The sequence below is a fragment of the Schistocerca piceifrons genome, chromosome 3 (assembly GCF_021461385.2).
Source record: "Schistocerca piceifrons isolate TAMUIC-IGC-003096 chromosome 3, iqSchPice1.1, whole genome shotgun sequence".
Lineage (NCBI taxonomy): Eukaryota > Metazoa > Arthropoda > Insecta > Orthoptera > Acrididae > Schistocerca > Schistocerca piceifrons.
The window spans coordinates 584550124-584565771 of NC_060140.1; the positions used below are offsets into that span (position 1 = coordinate 584550124).

The window sequence follows — 15648 nt, forward strand, 5'->3', positions numbered from 1 at the left end:
TAGTATGCCTTATGCATGAGTTCTTTATTCACACAATCCTCTAGTTTCCTAAGGAGATGCAAAACTCTTGCCAACTTACTGGAGAGCACTTCTGTGTGGGTATTCCAGCATTAAATGAAATTTGGTAACTCAGAATTGCAATAAAGAGAATTAACAGAACACATCAAGCATGAAGAGGGAAATGAGAACAAAAGTAACAGTCATTAAAATGATGGACAGTCCTCCAAGGAGTTATTAAACCTCTCCAATTAAGAAGAGTAACAGACAAAGTAGACTGATGAAGAACAAACATTGATGACATGGACCACATGGACACAAGAAGCAGCACTATCTGAAGAAGAAATAATGAAAATGTGAAAGGGTTGAAAAATAAGGAGAATACTGCAAGAAGATGGGATATAGATGAATTAATTGAATATGCAGATTATCAAACTAAAGTAGAAATATGTGGAATAAATGAACAAATTTTACAGACCAGACAGTACAGAGTGTAGAGCAGGAAAACTACATCCACTGCATAAAGAAGGATTAACTGTGCAATTTACATAGGTATTACAGTGCTGAACACTGCATACAAACTGTTCTCAGCAATTATCGACAGGGGATTTCAGAAATACACAGAAAAAAGTAACATGAAAATAATGATACAGATGCAGAAGAAGTAGAGGCAATGTAGATCAATATCTGCAATTAAACAGCTTACTGGTAAAAGCTCTGAATACACAACAGATCTGAGCACAGTGTGCATTAATTAGAATCAAACATTATTCGATAGATTTAACCATGAAATGCTCATGTTGGTAAAAACTATTTGTATTGCCAAGCAAAATTGTTACTTCATTAAAAGTGACTTTACATCAATGGGTAATAAAGTAAAACTGGAGAAACAGAGATAGGAGAAAGATTACAACACAGTAACAGAATAAACCAAAGGATGGACTTTCTACAACCTCATTTGCTTCAGTCCTGGTTCAAAAGGTAGCTAAGAGTGGCGCCTTAATTAATGATCCTCCAAAAAGTTTTGCTTATGCAGATGACATAGAAATTTATTTATTTCAAACAATGGAAAGTCCAGGATGGAATGTAACAGTATTATGAAAAGGGTAGTTGCTACTCACTATGTAGTAGAGATGTTGAGTCGCAGACAGCTTTCAGCCAACAAGGTCTTCTTAAAAATTGGACCACACACAGACACAGACACACACACACACACACACACACACACACACACACACACACACACACACACACACACACACACAGTTTCTGGCAGCTGAAGCCAGACTCAGCCTGGAAGCTCACTTTCCGACAGACTTTTTGTTGTGCCTATCTGCGACTCAGCATCTCTGCTGTATGGCGAGTAACTGAGTAGCAACTATCCTTTTCATAATATTTTATCTGACTCAGTCACATCTGTTTTGTTACAATATATCTGTCATTTAATTAATTGGTTCACAGCACAGTCAAACTTTTAATTGGATCTTGGAGTACTCTTCATTGTTAAAATCAGCAGATATCTGGCAATAAAATGGTTAGGTACATTAAAAACTACTAATTGTAAACAAAACAAATGGTCTTCTCATGTCATCTTTCTAATGGCATAGTAACTGTTTATGGTCTACAACAAATCTAATATCAGAAATAAAGATTAAAAATTAAGATGATGTTTGACTGAGTATGTAAGAAGGTAATGAACTTACTGATATTTCAAGTTCATTATTCAGGTCTGGCTCATCCTCGCTGAAAACTAAATAGAGAAAGACAGTTCTTTAAAAATTAAGTTCAGTACAAGCATACACATACAAACATAATGTAATATGTGCACTAAGCATACCAAAAAGCTAAAAAGAAGCGGCATTTCGTTATCTACTGTTAGTGCTTCCAGTAACTAAAAAAATTGCTTATTACAACATTAAATTTATTAAATCCAAAATGGTTTACATTTCCCTTTTGTTTACAAAAAACACTGAAATTATTTGTTAAAAAGTTCTATGAATGAGATTTGTATTGTACTTCAGCAAATATGTTTAGATACCTAGTGGAAAAGTGACACATTAATAGAAATTTCGTATCTGATGCTCAAAGTCTGAAATTGAAATATTGTCACGATGTGTGTAGGCAGCCACCAGTGTGCATCTCACTGTGGCATCAGAAAATCACTTTGTTGTGCCTATCACTTACAAAAATCAAGCAGATAATCTGAAATTCACGTGGTATAGAGCTCTATAATATCTTTAAGCCTGTCTGATATTTATACTTAATTTTTATTATGGCCGTAGGTAGACTTTATTCCTTTGAATAGGTGAAATTTGCACTTCCAGTACAGTTCCCCCTTGAGAACTGGCACTCACAATGTTTTGTGAAGTGGCTGAACAGAGGGGTCTGACAATGTAATGTGACCATTGGAGTACTACTGCTGCTGGGAACAGTCCAGAAGGCTTGCTCTCAAATGCCAATTAGTTTAAATAGGACAGTACTTAATACACAATAATACATATCTGCAGTTATACACCTATTACTTGGTCCAACAGAGAATACATACCTCTATACGTTAATAATAACAGTTACAAGTTAATAGCAGAGAACACATCAGTGCAGGGAAGCCTTTTGTGGTAGTTTCTGGATAGAATTAAATCTATGTTCCAATAACTTCAGCAACTAATAATTTTATCAGTTGTATTCCTGACTGATTTATACATATATTTATTCATTCACATACTGTTTTCCAGGTGGTTTGGAGCAGGCTCATCTAGAACTCAGTCTTATTATGATGGAGAAAACTTCACTTAAATTTATTTCCCGTTACACAATACCAACTCACTGTTTTCTTAATGTTTCTCTTATCAGAACACAACACTGTTTCTTGCCTCTCTGTCTATATGTCAGACATCTCATCAATACACACTTGCAAGTACAACAGTGGCAAAATCCTCAATCTTCCCCTACTTTTTTGTGATTTTCTGTCTGAAGACTGCAGCTCTCCATAGTAGTTCACCCTGGGCAACTCTCTTCATCTCTACATGACAACTGAAACCTACATCATTCAGTGGAACCAGCTTATTGTAATTAAATCTTGGTTGACATCTACAACTTTTATCTCCCACACTCCTCTCACCCCTCAAAAAGAAATTATATATATATAATTAAATAAAAAATTAATCTGACACTGTGAAGACAACAAATGTAGTGCATTAGGAATGGGATGTGGGCAGAAAAAGTCTAACAAGTGAGAAAGGCATAATGTTGATTTTTATTATTATGTGCCACTTACACAAGTCGTTCAGTATGAGCACAGGAGACAGCAATGAGATGATGCATCTGTAGAATGATGTTATCGGCAGTTGGTCACAGCAGTTCCAAAGGAATCTGAGCAACCTATTCCTCTACAATGGCCTTCAGTTCAGGTAGAGACCAAATGTGCCCCTGGTAAACACATTCTTTTAGATATCCCCAGGGCCAATAGTCACATGGATTTAGATCAGGTGATCTTGCAGGCCATGCATCTGGAGACAATACGTCTGTGAATGGTTGCATTAGGCAGATCATTCACTGGGCAAGCAACATGAGGTATTGCCCCTTCTTAAACGAAAACAGTGGTTTCCACACAGTTGTGCTCTTCCTAGGCAGGAATAAAATGCTGTACAAGAAGGTCTCAATAATGTGCAAACATCACAGTAAACCTGACAGGCCCTCTGGGAGTATTATCTTCAAAGAAGAGCTGGCTGAGAATAACGGTGCCTGTGAATCCACACCATATGGTCACTTATGGCAAATGCAATGGTTCTTCATGCACAACACACAGTTTAACAGTACTTCAAATTTGGCAGTTCTGTCCACCCACTGCACCCTGTGGAGTAAAATGTGCCTCATCATCCATAGAATATTGTCCAACCACAACATCAACTTCAATCTCTGTCAGAAATAGATGAGCAAATTCAGAAGGTTGTGCAGGTCATGAGGTTTCAGTTGCTGCACCATCTGGGTCTTGTATGGTAAAATGACCATAAAACTTTCCAAACTGTTGATCATAGGATGGACAATTATCATGACACTACATGAGCACTAGCATTACCCATGGGATGTGCTTATGGCCAGTTACAGCAACAGTAACACTGTCAATAACTTCCACCAGGATAGGATGCCTTCCTCTTCCAGGTGTGACACTAAGCTCATCCACGTTTTCAAATTTCATCATCATCTTCTTTCAACCATTTAATGACATCGGGGCTCTCCTCAGACCTTTGTCGGTGATGCTCTTTCAATGCAGCATTGTAATTGCTGGCATTCACTTAAAACAGTTTCAGTATGAGCACAGGCTCTCTATTCTTGATAGCCATACTGTTCACTCATGTTACAGATTATCAAATGAAAGTGTGGATGTCATCCATCATACACACAGTGTATTGTACCAGATTTGTACCTGATGGCCAAAATCAGAACTAATTTTTTCCTGCATAAATCAGTTCTACATTAATACATTACCACATCTACCAAGTTTTGCTGCCAGATGATAATTACAGACCGCAATGAAACTCCAAAAGTACCTGCACTTTAATTATAAAAGCACTCCATCTTCAGGCCACAAGTGGCCCATCAGGACCATCTGACCACCGTGTCATCCCCAGCTGAGAGTGCTCAGCACACTGTTCTTTGGTCATTATGATGGTTTTCTTTGACCAGAACCGCTACTACTCAGTCAGTACTCCTCAATTGGCATCATGAGGCTGAGTACACCCCAAAAAATGGCAACATCACATGGCGGCTCGGACAGTCACCCATCCAAGTGCTGGCCACGCTCGACAGCGCTCAACTTTGGAGATCTGATGAGAACCAGTGTATCCACTGTGGCAAGGTCGTTGGCATTTTAATTATAGCCACCCAGTATTTTAAGTACCTCATTTTCTAATCTAATTCTTTCAGCATCACCTGATTTACTTCATCTACACTCTACTAGCCCTTGCTTTACTCCTGTTGATGCTGATGTAATAATCTCTTTTCACTGCCGTATCCATCCCATTCAACTGATCTTTCTACTCCTTTGCTGTCTCTGATAGGATTACAATGTCAACAGCAAACTTTAATGTTCTTTTCCTTCTGCTTTGCCTTACATCATTTTCCAACCTTTTCCTTGTTTTACTTGACCAGTTGTTCTATGTACACATTGAATAAAAAGAAGTTAGGTCTGTTTTTATTTAATCTATCTTCTAAGATAAGTAGTTGGGTCAATACTGCCTCAGATGTTCCTACATTTTTCTAGAAACAAAACTGATCTACCCCCAGCTCAGTTACTGTCAGTTGTTTAGTACGTAACTTGTATTAATATTTTGCAAACTTCACTCACTGGACTGACAGTTTGGTAATATTGTTGCATCAAAACCACTATAAAGTCCAAATCCAAAGGCAGGGTTTGAAATAGAGACTAGCACACACAAACCAGCAACATTAACCACTAAACCTCACTGCGAGTGCTGTAGCTCGTGGCACCTGACTCAAAAATTCTCATAGAAGGTGACTACAGCACTCTGGAACTAGATCCTGTCAATGGTCCTCTGTATGACAGCACTGGCAGCCTTGTGTTAGGGTCATGTTTTAATATCCTCTTCACTAAGACGAGTGTTGAAGGTGGCACCTCCCATCGAGCTTCACAATCAAAGAGTGGGTCTTCAGTTTCCTCCAACCGCCCATCATTGATCTGCACCTGTGGACTGCAGTAGGAATGACATGGATGATGTGTCTTCCACATGGACCAAAGTAATACTTTAGAAACTTTTCTGACTGTTCTATGTTCTTCACTGTTTTAAAAATCCAAACACAGTCTCCTGGGCCGTATGTCATTGGTTGGTGCTTGGCACTGTAGTGCTGTCAGTCCTTGTCCTTGGTATCCAGGGTCTGTATGTGAGACAGCTGTCTTCCTTCTTTTGTCCTGGTGATGAGGTGTTTCATGTAGTCATTCTGAATACTGCCCAGCTGAAATGGGAACAGCTTATACACTGTTGTCTGGGCCTCATGATCGTTGAGTATAAAGAACAGCATGGAACTGTAGTGTCTTGCTCTGCTGTGTTTTATGTGATTCTCATGATGGGTAGTATTGAATCAAAATGCCTCTGTCCACCAGCTTACTAAAACGTTCAGTGAGGCCATTTGTCTGTGGATGGCAGGTAGTTGTCATCCTGTGAGTAATGTCATAACTTGAAATTATTTCTGGTATTAGTCTTGACTGGAAAATTTTTTCATGATCAGACATCATCAGACAGTCCTTCATGCTACAACATGCTGTCTTCCATAAAGTAACTTCATAATTTCTGGAGATTCAGTAATCAGCAAAGTTTTAGTGACAGCTTAGTGAGTGAGGCAGTCAGTGCAGATTATTTATCCATCGATTACCACTGGTCGACTTCAGGAAGGTTCCCAACAGGTCACATCCAATTTCATGGAATGGTGCTGCTACAAGTGGGACTAGTAACAGATACCCTGGATGTAATTGTGGCACATGCATCCATCATTGGCATTCCTTACAGTGGCTCATATAGTGTAATGCACTGGTAGCACCTAGTCACTGATACTTGTATCTGATTCTGCCTAGGGTCTTCTGGAGTACCAGGTGACCAGACACTGAAGCATCATACAAAACCTTCAGGATGGCTGTCTACAGATGAGCTGGGATCACAAGCAACCATTTCTGCCCCAATGAATCATACTTCATCTTACACAATACTCTTTTAACAAACTGCAATTCTCCTTTCCTCAGTTCCCCCTTCCTCAAGGCTCCAATGGTTTTCAGAAGTGCTGGACCTTACCTCTTTTCAGCAGCTGTGTCTTTCAATACTGTGATGGCTGAGATTTCATCCATACTGCTGTGTTGCTCCTAATGATTCCTCAAAAGGTAGTCAATGGCCTTTTGTTGGCATTCACTTCTCTACACCACTGAAGCCTCAGTGCCCATCTCACCAGTTGACCCTGTGGATCCTTCAGGCTAGTCATCCAGCAGAGAGAATGGTGGTCCATCACAAATGACAAATAAATATGGCCAGAACTTATTGATGGCCCAAACTAATGCAAGGAACTCCTTCTCAGTTGAAGAGTAGTTCACCTCAGACCTGGAGGGTATTCTGGAGGCATAAGGCATTTGCACTACAACTGCCTCTATTCTTAAACCCTTAGTATGGTGTGAAATTCAGTCTCGATATTCTTGTCATACATCTCTAGAACTGAAGATTATGTTTGCACCTCCTAAATGACAAGAAAGACCTTCCTTGCACTTTTTTCAAGAAAAATTTGGCATGTCCCTGCAGTAGTGCTTGCAAAGAACAGTACCAAGGACTATCAGAAGGTTCTTGCAATATCTTCTCTATTTCCATCTGTATTATATGTTGCTTAGCAAATGTCATCTTTATGTGCACTGGCTAAATGGTCAGTGATTCCCAATGTTGATATTATATTTTATTAAGGGCCACTTGGTCTGTCTTTTCTCCACTCCTAATTTAAAGCATCTGAAAACTGATGCAGAACACTGTCACTCACTGATGTTCGTTGGTCAGTCCAACAGCAGCTTTCTCAACTGCATTTTCTGTTCTGTAGCAGAGCATGATTCTTTGTTGATGACAATGAGCTTCCCTTTCTGGACTGGTTCAGCTGTTGCTACGCACATACCTTTAGGGATGAGTTATTTCTGCTCCTGACAATTAGTGATCCAAAGTTCTCCTTGGCCACCTATAGTGCTTATGATCTGCTTGAATGAAGATTTATTTTGTGAGCCTGAGTAGCTTTTTGTAAATCAACAAAAGCTTCAAAGTTTAACTGAGGGTCTCAAGTGATGTCTGGAACTTGTGCTATTGATGATGGCGGTACAATGTCTTCAACAGCAAACAACCACCAAGAATATGTGCTTGTTGGAATACCTTCATTATTCTGGAATTTTCATTTTCACAGCTATGACTGCTTGTGATGCTTGCAAGAACTCCCAACTGAGCATACCATTATGACTACATTCTGCTGAAACAACAAATTTGAAAGGCTGCATTCCATCATTGATAGCTATTCTTACAATAGATGTTCCTGCCCACAGAGCTTATCTTACATTTGCAGCTCTCACCAAATTTGCTTTTGTATCATAGAACATAGTGTTCTTCAGCTAACAACAATACACACTTGACATTAAGGAAAAAGAAGCCCCTGATCTCCTGACATTTTAACAGCTGTTTTTCATGGAGGATTTTCATTTGTGGTGACTTCACCTCCAAAGATGTTCACCTCACTTAGTTTTCCTGAATCTGGTGGCTAAGCAAGCAGCTGGCACCCCTGTAAGGTGATGGGAAGCCTACAGTGTATTGGGGAGCAACCTCATACAGTGTACAGTGATGGGCTTTGTCTCACACGTCGACTACAATTGTCTTAAATCAACTACTGTCAATAGAAGTGTTATGATAATTGACATCTCGTGGCATAATAGTCACTAAACATTTATCTTCTCTTTCTCCAGAAGTGCTCATGCCCTGAACTCAACTCCTGGACAGCCAGAGCAGCTATTTATACAAAGCTTGAATATTTCAGAATACACAAACATTACAGACATAAGATATTTCAAGAGGAATCCAGAATTGGTAAAAATTAAACAATTAATAACTGCTGTAGGTTGGGCTTGAACTGGCGACCAGCAACATACCAACCAGTGGTGCTAACTGCTACACCACATAGCATGCACCATAACTTGTGGCACAATAACTTGTGGCACTGTCACAGCACTAGCTTCTTTTGTATTGGAACTGAGAGAGGTGGCACAGTGGTAAGACAATGGATACTAATTTGGGAAGGCTGTAGTTTGAATTCCCCATCAGACCACTCAAATTTAGGTTTCCCATTATTTCCCTAAACTTCATTCACGATGCCCACAGCACTAGCAATCTTACACAGCTTAACTCTTCTCTCATCCATCACCATATCATGGATTTTATCAGTGATTTCTGGAGTCGTAACCTCCACAGGGCATCCAGAATGTTCAGCATCACTTGTGCCCATATGGCCACTCCAAAAATTTTGAAACCACTTATAAACTGTTCTAATCGAAGGTGTAGAGTCACTGTAATGTTTATCAAGCTTCTCTTTAGTCTCCTAAGGCATTTTGCCTTCCATAAAGTAATGTTTAATCACCACACGAAATTCTTTTTCGTCCATTTTCTGACAATTACTCGACTTCCTTGATTCACACAAAAGACAAACACAATAAAATAGACCAACATAGCTGAAACTTGGTGTGCATTCTTTCTAAAGATGCTACTAACTAAACATGACCTTGATACGCACCGGTGGTGCCATCACTCGGACTTTGCATGGACTTTTCAAACACCCCTCGTAATTGCCAGGATGATTCCTTTGAAAGAACATGATCAATTTCCTCTACCTTCCTTCATCAACCTGAGCCTGTGCTCCAGCTCCAATGACCTTGTCATCCACATGTGTTTAAACATTGATATTCCTTTCTTCACACTGGGAATATTACTTTCTTGTGGTGGTACATCACCTGTCTCATATATCATACCAGGTGTACTGGATAGCTTGACTGGTTACACTAATGATCTGAATAATTCTAAGGGAATATCATCTACATCTTGGGTCCTATTTCAACAAAGATCTTTCAGTACTCTGTCAAATTCTCATTGCGGTATCATATCACCCACCTAACCTTCATTCACTTCCTCTTTTCATTCTGTAATATTGTCTTCAAGTTTCCTCTCACTATATATCTCTTCAATATGTTCCTTTCACATTTCATTCTTACCTTCTTTCCTTAATTTCAGCTTACTATATGACCTCTTGATGTTCAAACAGTTCCTTCTGTTTTTTCAAAAAGTTTCTTTAATTTTCCTGTATGTAGCATCTATCACTCCTATCACCATTCACATTTCTTTACAGTTTTGCATTTCTCCTCTAGTCATCGCTACTAAACCATTTAGCACTTTATGTCAATTTCATTTTACAGATGGTGGTACCCCCATTTGGCCACATTATTTGCTGCAGTTTCATCTTTTCCCTTTTTGCCAGTTAAATTTTATATCTTATGTATCATGCAAGGATTCCTACTGGGCCTTGTCTTTTCATCTAGCTGCTCTTCTACTGTTTTCCCTACATCATCTCTCAAAGTTACCTCTTTATCTTCTTCTGTATTTCTTTCACGTGTATCAGTCACCTGCTGTGTAATGAGCCACTTGAAACTCTCATCATCCTCTAGATGTTTCAACTTATCCATGTCTCATCTCCTCCATTTCCTACCTTCCTATAATTTCTTCAAATTCAGTTTTAATCTGCATTTCATAACTAATAATATAATCAGTTTCCATATCCACTCCTGGAAATGGTTTGCAGTTTAAAACGGGGGTTTCAAAATAAATGCTGTGTGATAACATAAAATATCTCAAACTTAACAGGGTCTCTGAGTCACTTGCACATATACAGCCCACCACGATTAATAAACCAGATGGCAGCAATGACTAAATTTTAGCAAGTAGTTTCCTTTTCACTAGTCAATGTTGTCAACTATTTTTAATTCTCTTCCATTTCCTACTATCGAACTCCAGTCCCCTCAATATAATTAAGGTTTTATCTCCCTAACTGTGTTGAATCTTTCTTTACCTCATCATACATTTGTTTCAATCTCTTCCTCATCTGTAGAGTTAGTATACAGAAATACTTTTACTACTGTGACAGGCTTTGGTTTTGTATCTCTCTTGATTACTAGGATTCATTCACTACTGTTCATAGAACTTAACAGCATTCTTACTTTCTGGTTCATTATTATTATAAAATTAACCCACTCTTTAAGAAAGGTTGAAAGAAGACATGGACAACACAGTATTACCTTCTGTCCCTTCTTCCTGTCTTACCAAAGGTATTTGAAAAAGCAGCTACTGTCCTGGGTTATGTAACATATGGGATTATTTTGAACAGCATGCCTCATTTTCATCAGAGAACGTACTGTAGATACCATAAACAACTTTGTTTATGATATTAGCACCTCACTAGAGAAGAACAACAGAATGGTAGGAATCTTGTTAGCTCACAAAGGCCTTTGACTCAGTAAGCCACACCTTAGTAACACATAAACCAGGAAATAATTGGATTAGGGACAGAGTGCTATAGCAGCTTATGCTATACATATGTAACAGAAGGCATAGAGTAGTTATCTGTTCAACCATATTATATTATCATTCAGAATAGGGAAAAATATCATAAGTTTTCCCTCAAGGCTTTATTCTTGGTCCTACCCCTTTTCTGTTGTATGTTAATAAACTTCCCATCATTGTAAATGCTCTATTTGTTCTTTTTAGAAGTGATGCATCTGCATCAATTTAAAATCATTAAGCAGAAACTTGCTGATGCCCAAAAAGATAAAACAGATTATTCCCGGTAAACAGAGTGATACTGAACTTCTCAAAAATGCATATGGTACAATTCGTGTACCAACAGTCAAAACAGTAGGAAATAAAAATAACAACACAAAAGAAGTGCATTCTGTTAAATTTATAGCTCTAAATCTAGGTAAGAATTTAAATTATAATCAGTACATACAGTATCGATCAGGTAAATTATGAAGTTTTGTACTTGACTGCAAATATTATCCTTAGCCGGCCGGGGTGGCCGAGCGGTTCTAGGTGCTACAGTCTGGAACCGCGCGACCGCTACGTTCGCAGGTTCAAATCCTGCCTCGGGCATGGATGTGTGTGATGCCCTTAGGTTAGTTAGGTTTAAGTAGTTCTAAGTTCTAGGGGACTGATGACCTCAGAAGTTAAGTCCCATAGTGCTCAGAGCCATTTGAACCATTTTTTGCAAATATTATCCAGTGTCAGTGAGATGGACACAAAGACAACTGCATACCACACCTACTCTGGAGCAGTAATAAGGTACGGCATTGTTTTCTCAGGAAGTTCTAGTAATACATCACTTGTATTAAAACTCTAGAAAAAAAAAATCAGGTACATGTGGTGTACATCCAAGTGAATCATGTTTTCCATTACTTAAAAACCTGTAACTTTTAACAATGCCCTCCCCCCCCCCCCCCCTCCCTTCCCTCCAACAGAAGTATTACAGTTTGGTGGAAGAATTACTGTAGGAGGAGGTCATAATTTATACAGGATGTCGTCCATCATTAGCATTATTATGTAAAGGTAACTTTATTTTCAGAAAAAAATAATTAGCTTTAGAACATTGCTCCATTTGATTAGCTTTAATTTTATGTAAGTGAATTGTATTAATAGTTTTTACCCTAATCAAGCACATTTTCTTAGAGATAAATCACTATTCACTATATACTACTATTCTGAAGGTAGTAATCATCATTCCCTAATGCCTGTCTGCTGCCTTTCTTTTCTACCAACATAGTAGTGTGTTTGTCCATATTTATATTCCATGTTGCATCTTCCATGGATAGCCACAAGCAGCTGTGAATTGACTAGTAAATTCAATGGCTTTGCACAGTTAGCAACACAGTTAGAAAATACAAAGTTAGCAGACATTTGAAAGAATGCTGGAGTAAGAAATCACTAGAACAACCCACCTGGATAGTCATGCATGTTAAAGTGCTGCATCCAGGATGGGAAGATGCATTGCCCCACACCAAATTAATGACGATGGTCCATTTGCTGGCCAGTCTGGATGTGGTTTTTGGGCAGTTTCCCATGTCCCACTAGGTGAATACCGGGCTGGTAGCCAAGACCTACTTCATTTACATGATTCACAAACTTTTGCTCACTTTCACATTAATAACATCACATGCAGACAGTTGAACTCAACATATTTTGTTCTTGGGGGTAATAGGGTGGCAAGAAGCAGGACATGTGGCCACCCCTTAAATTAACCGTGCCACATCCATTAATAACCATGCTGACCCTGCGCTGATGCCAGACAAAGGCACAAGAAAAACAAGAAGGAAAAAAGGAAGAACCAACCACCAGAAAAGAGAGCCAGCACAAAAGACGCAAATATTAATTTGGTCTGTACATCTGCATCTGGGTAGGTGACTAAACTGAAAGATAAAATTCTTCCTAACAGAAGACAATGTCAATAAATAGTAAAACTACATATCTTTTAAACCAGCATAAGGGGAAGAAAGATTCATGTTGTGCCAAAGTATCAGGTACCTTTCCAACATAATATAATGACCAATTAGTAAGGTAAACTGCTTAAAAGAGGGCTATACATAGCTGTAGAGAAGATCAGTTTAGTCCTAATACTTATGAGTTCAGTGTTTCTGGCACGAAAACCTGCAATATATTGGATCTGGAACACTGGAGTCTTGGAAATCAGCATCATGTGTACAATATGCAGTTTTAACTTATCATAAGTGTTAAAATTATTCTTCTTCACTTAATACTTCCAGGCCGACAGGCCATGGTTGATATGTAAAACTTTCCCCTAATGTTTTGTCTCCAGCTGCAAAAAATATCTTCAGATGAAAAGCAGCAAAATGCAATCAGAACTCAAGGGAGCGCTGAATATACAGGCAGTATAGAGGGCCCCACAATCCATTATGTGATGTTGGCTATGAGGCACTCTCTGCTAGTGCCAATATTCTCGAATGAAAGTAATGGATCGTCATTCTGTCACCGCAAAGTCGATATCCATATTTTATCCAATTTGGCACTTTCCTCTTTACTGTTAAAGTTATTACCGTGTTTATATATCTCAAAAGCCCCTCCATAAATGCAGAGGTTTTCAATGTGGCACTGAATTTTATTTCACTTTTACCCTCTTGGTACACACATCATGCTATGGCCAATTTATTCATATGTCCCAGATGGTAGTTCCTCTTATGTTCACCCGAATGGGTGTTAAGACTTCTTTCCATGCCACCAATATACATTGATCAGCCGGAACATTATGAACACGTACCTAATAGCACATATGTCCACCTCCGGCACGGAAAACAGTAGTGACACTTCGTGTTAGGGAGGCAATGAAGCCTCGGTAGGTTCCTGAAGGGAGTTGGCACCACATCTGCACACACAAGTCACGTAATTCCCGTAAATTCTGGGGAAGGGGGTGATGAGCTCTGATGCCACGTTCAGTCACATCCTAGATGCATTAGATCACGTACAGATCTGGCAAGTTGGGGGGCCCAGTGTATCAATTGTAGCTCGCCACTGTTTTCCTCAAACCACTCCACCACACTCCTAGCCTTTTGACATGGCACATTACTTGCTGAAAAATATCACTGCCATCGGAAAACATGATTGTCATAAGGAGATGCATATGTTCTGCAACCAGTGCATGATACTCCTTGGTCATCACAGTGCCTTGCATGAGCTCCACTGGACCCTTGGATGCCCACATGAACATTCCCCAGAGCATAATGGAGGCACCACCAGCTTGTCTCTGTTCCGCAGTACAGGTATCAAGGAGCTGTTCCCCTGGTAGATGATGGATTCACAGCCCCTCTGCCCCCCCCCCCCCCTCCCCCGCCTGCCAATCAGCACAATCAAGAAGGTATCGGGATTTATCAGACCATGCAACACTCTTCCACTGTGCCAACATCCAGTGCTGAAGGTCACGTGCCCATTTCAGTCATACTCACCAATGTCACGGTGTTAACATTGGCACGTGTGGGTCATCAGCTGCAAAGGCCCACCATTAGAATTGTTTGGCACACTCTGTGATCAGACACACCTGTACTCTGTACATCACTAAAGTCTGATGTTATTTTCACCATAGTTTGCCATCTGTCCTGTTTTACCAGTCTGCCCAGCCAACAATGTCAAACATCTATAATGACGGGTGGTCGCCCAGCCTAAGGACAAGTTGGATGTGGTTTCACTTTGGTTTAGCCATTCACCACAGCAGTCCTCCAAGACATGACAAGTCATGCAGTTTCCCAACCTTCAGGCCATCAAATTTTGCCCTCAGTCAAACTCAGATAAATCATCGGCCTTCCCCATTCTACACACAGACAGCATGCTCGCTGATACTAAATGAACCATGCATATGTATGACTAGCAGTCATCCTCACCAGGCAATGATGCTATCGCCTGGATGGGTTTATAGTGACAGTATGTTGGAGGTCATAATGTTTTGGTGGGTCTGAGAATAGTTTCAACAATGTATTTCCCCATACATCTTCCCAATATTACCTATAATCTTACTAATAATCAGAAGAAAAACTTTCCTGTTGGGGAGCCATTATTCCTCATTGATCCTGATTCTCTCCCTAGGGCAAAGAACTCTATCTATTTCATTGTTAAAGTAACCATTCTTCTCAAAGGACGACTGTAAGTGGTTAACCTCATCTTTCAAATGAAACGGTTAACAAATTTTGTTCGTGCTGTTCACCAAAGTTTTTATAACAGCTTCTTTTTGTCTAGGGCAGGGGTTCCCAACAAAATTTTCTCGAGGACCCCCTCATCAAGCATGATTGGCACCTTGCCATATCACACTATCAAGTACCTAAAAAAGCCAAATTAAGAGTCTTTTTATACATTTTCTATTTTTGGTACTTAGAAAAAACATTGACATATTCATTATTGAAAAAATATTGAGCTTAAAACTGCTCATGCAGGAAGCAGCCAAAACAAAAAAATCTGTTATCATACGGAATATATATAATATATTTTTTATTCTAATAGCATCTTGCGGACCCCTCTGGCAAAGCTCGCGGACCCCTGG

The 15648-nt window shown here is 39.4% G+C and overlaps 1 protein-coding gene across 1 annotated transcript in view; it reads right to left on the reverse strand.

Moving 5' to 3' along the window:
- Nucleotides 1–15648, reverse strand: part of LOC124789300 (calmodulin-binding transcription activator 1) — a 1803646-nt gene that overhangs the window by 255034 nt on the left and 1532964 nt on the right. The window contains exon 10 of the mRNA XM_047256611.1: nt 1701–1747. Within this exon, the coding sequence (XP_047112567.1) occupies nt 1701–1747 (47 nt within the window). The remainder of the gene's footprint in view (nt 1–1700; nt 1748–15648) is intronic.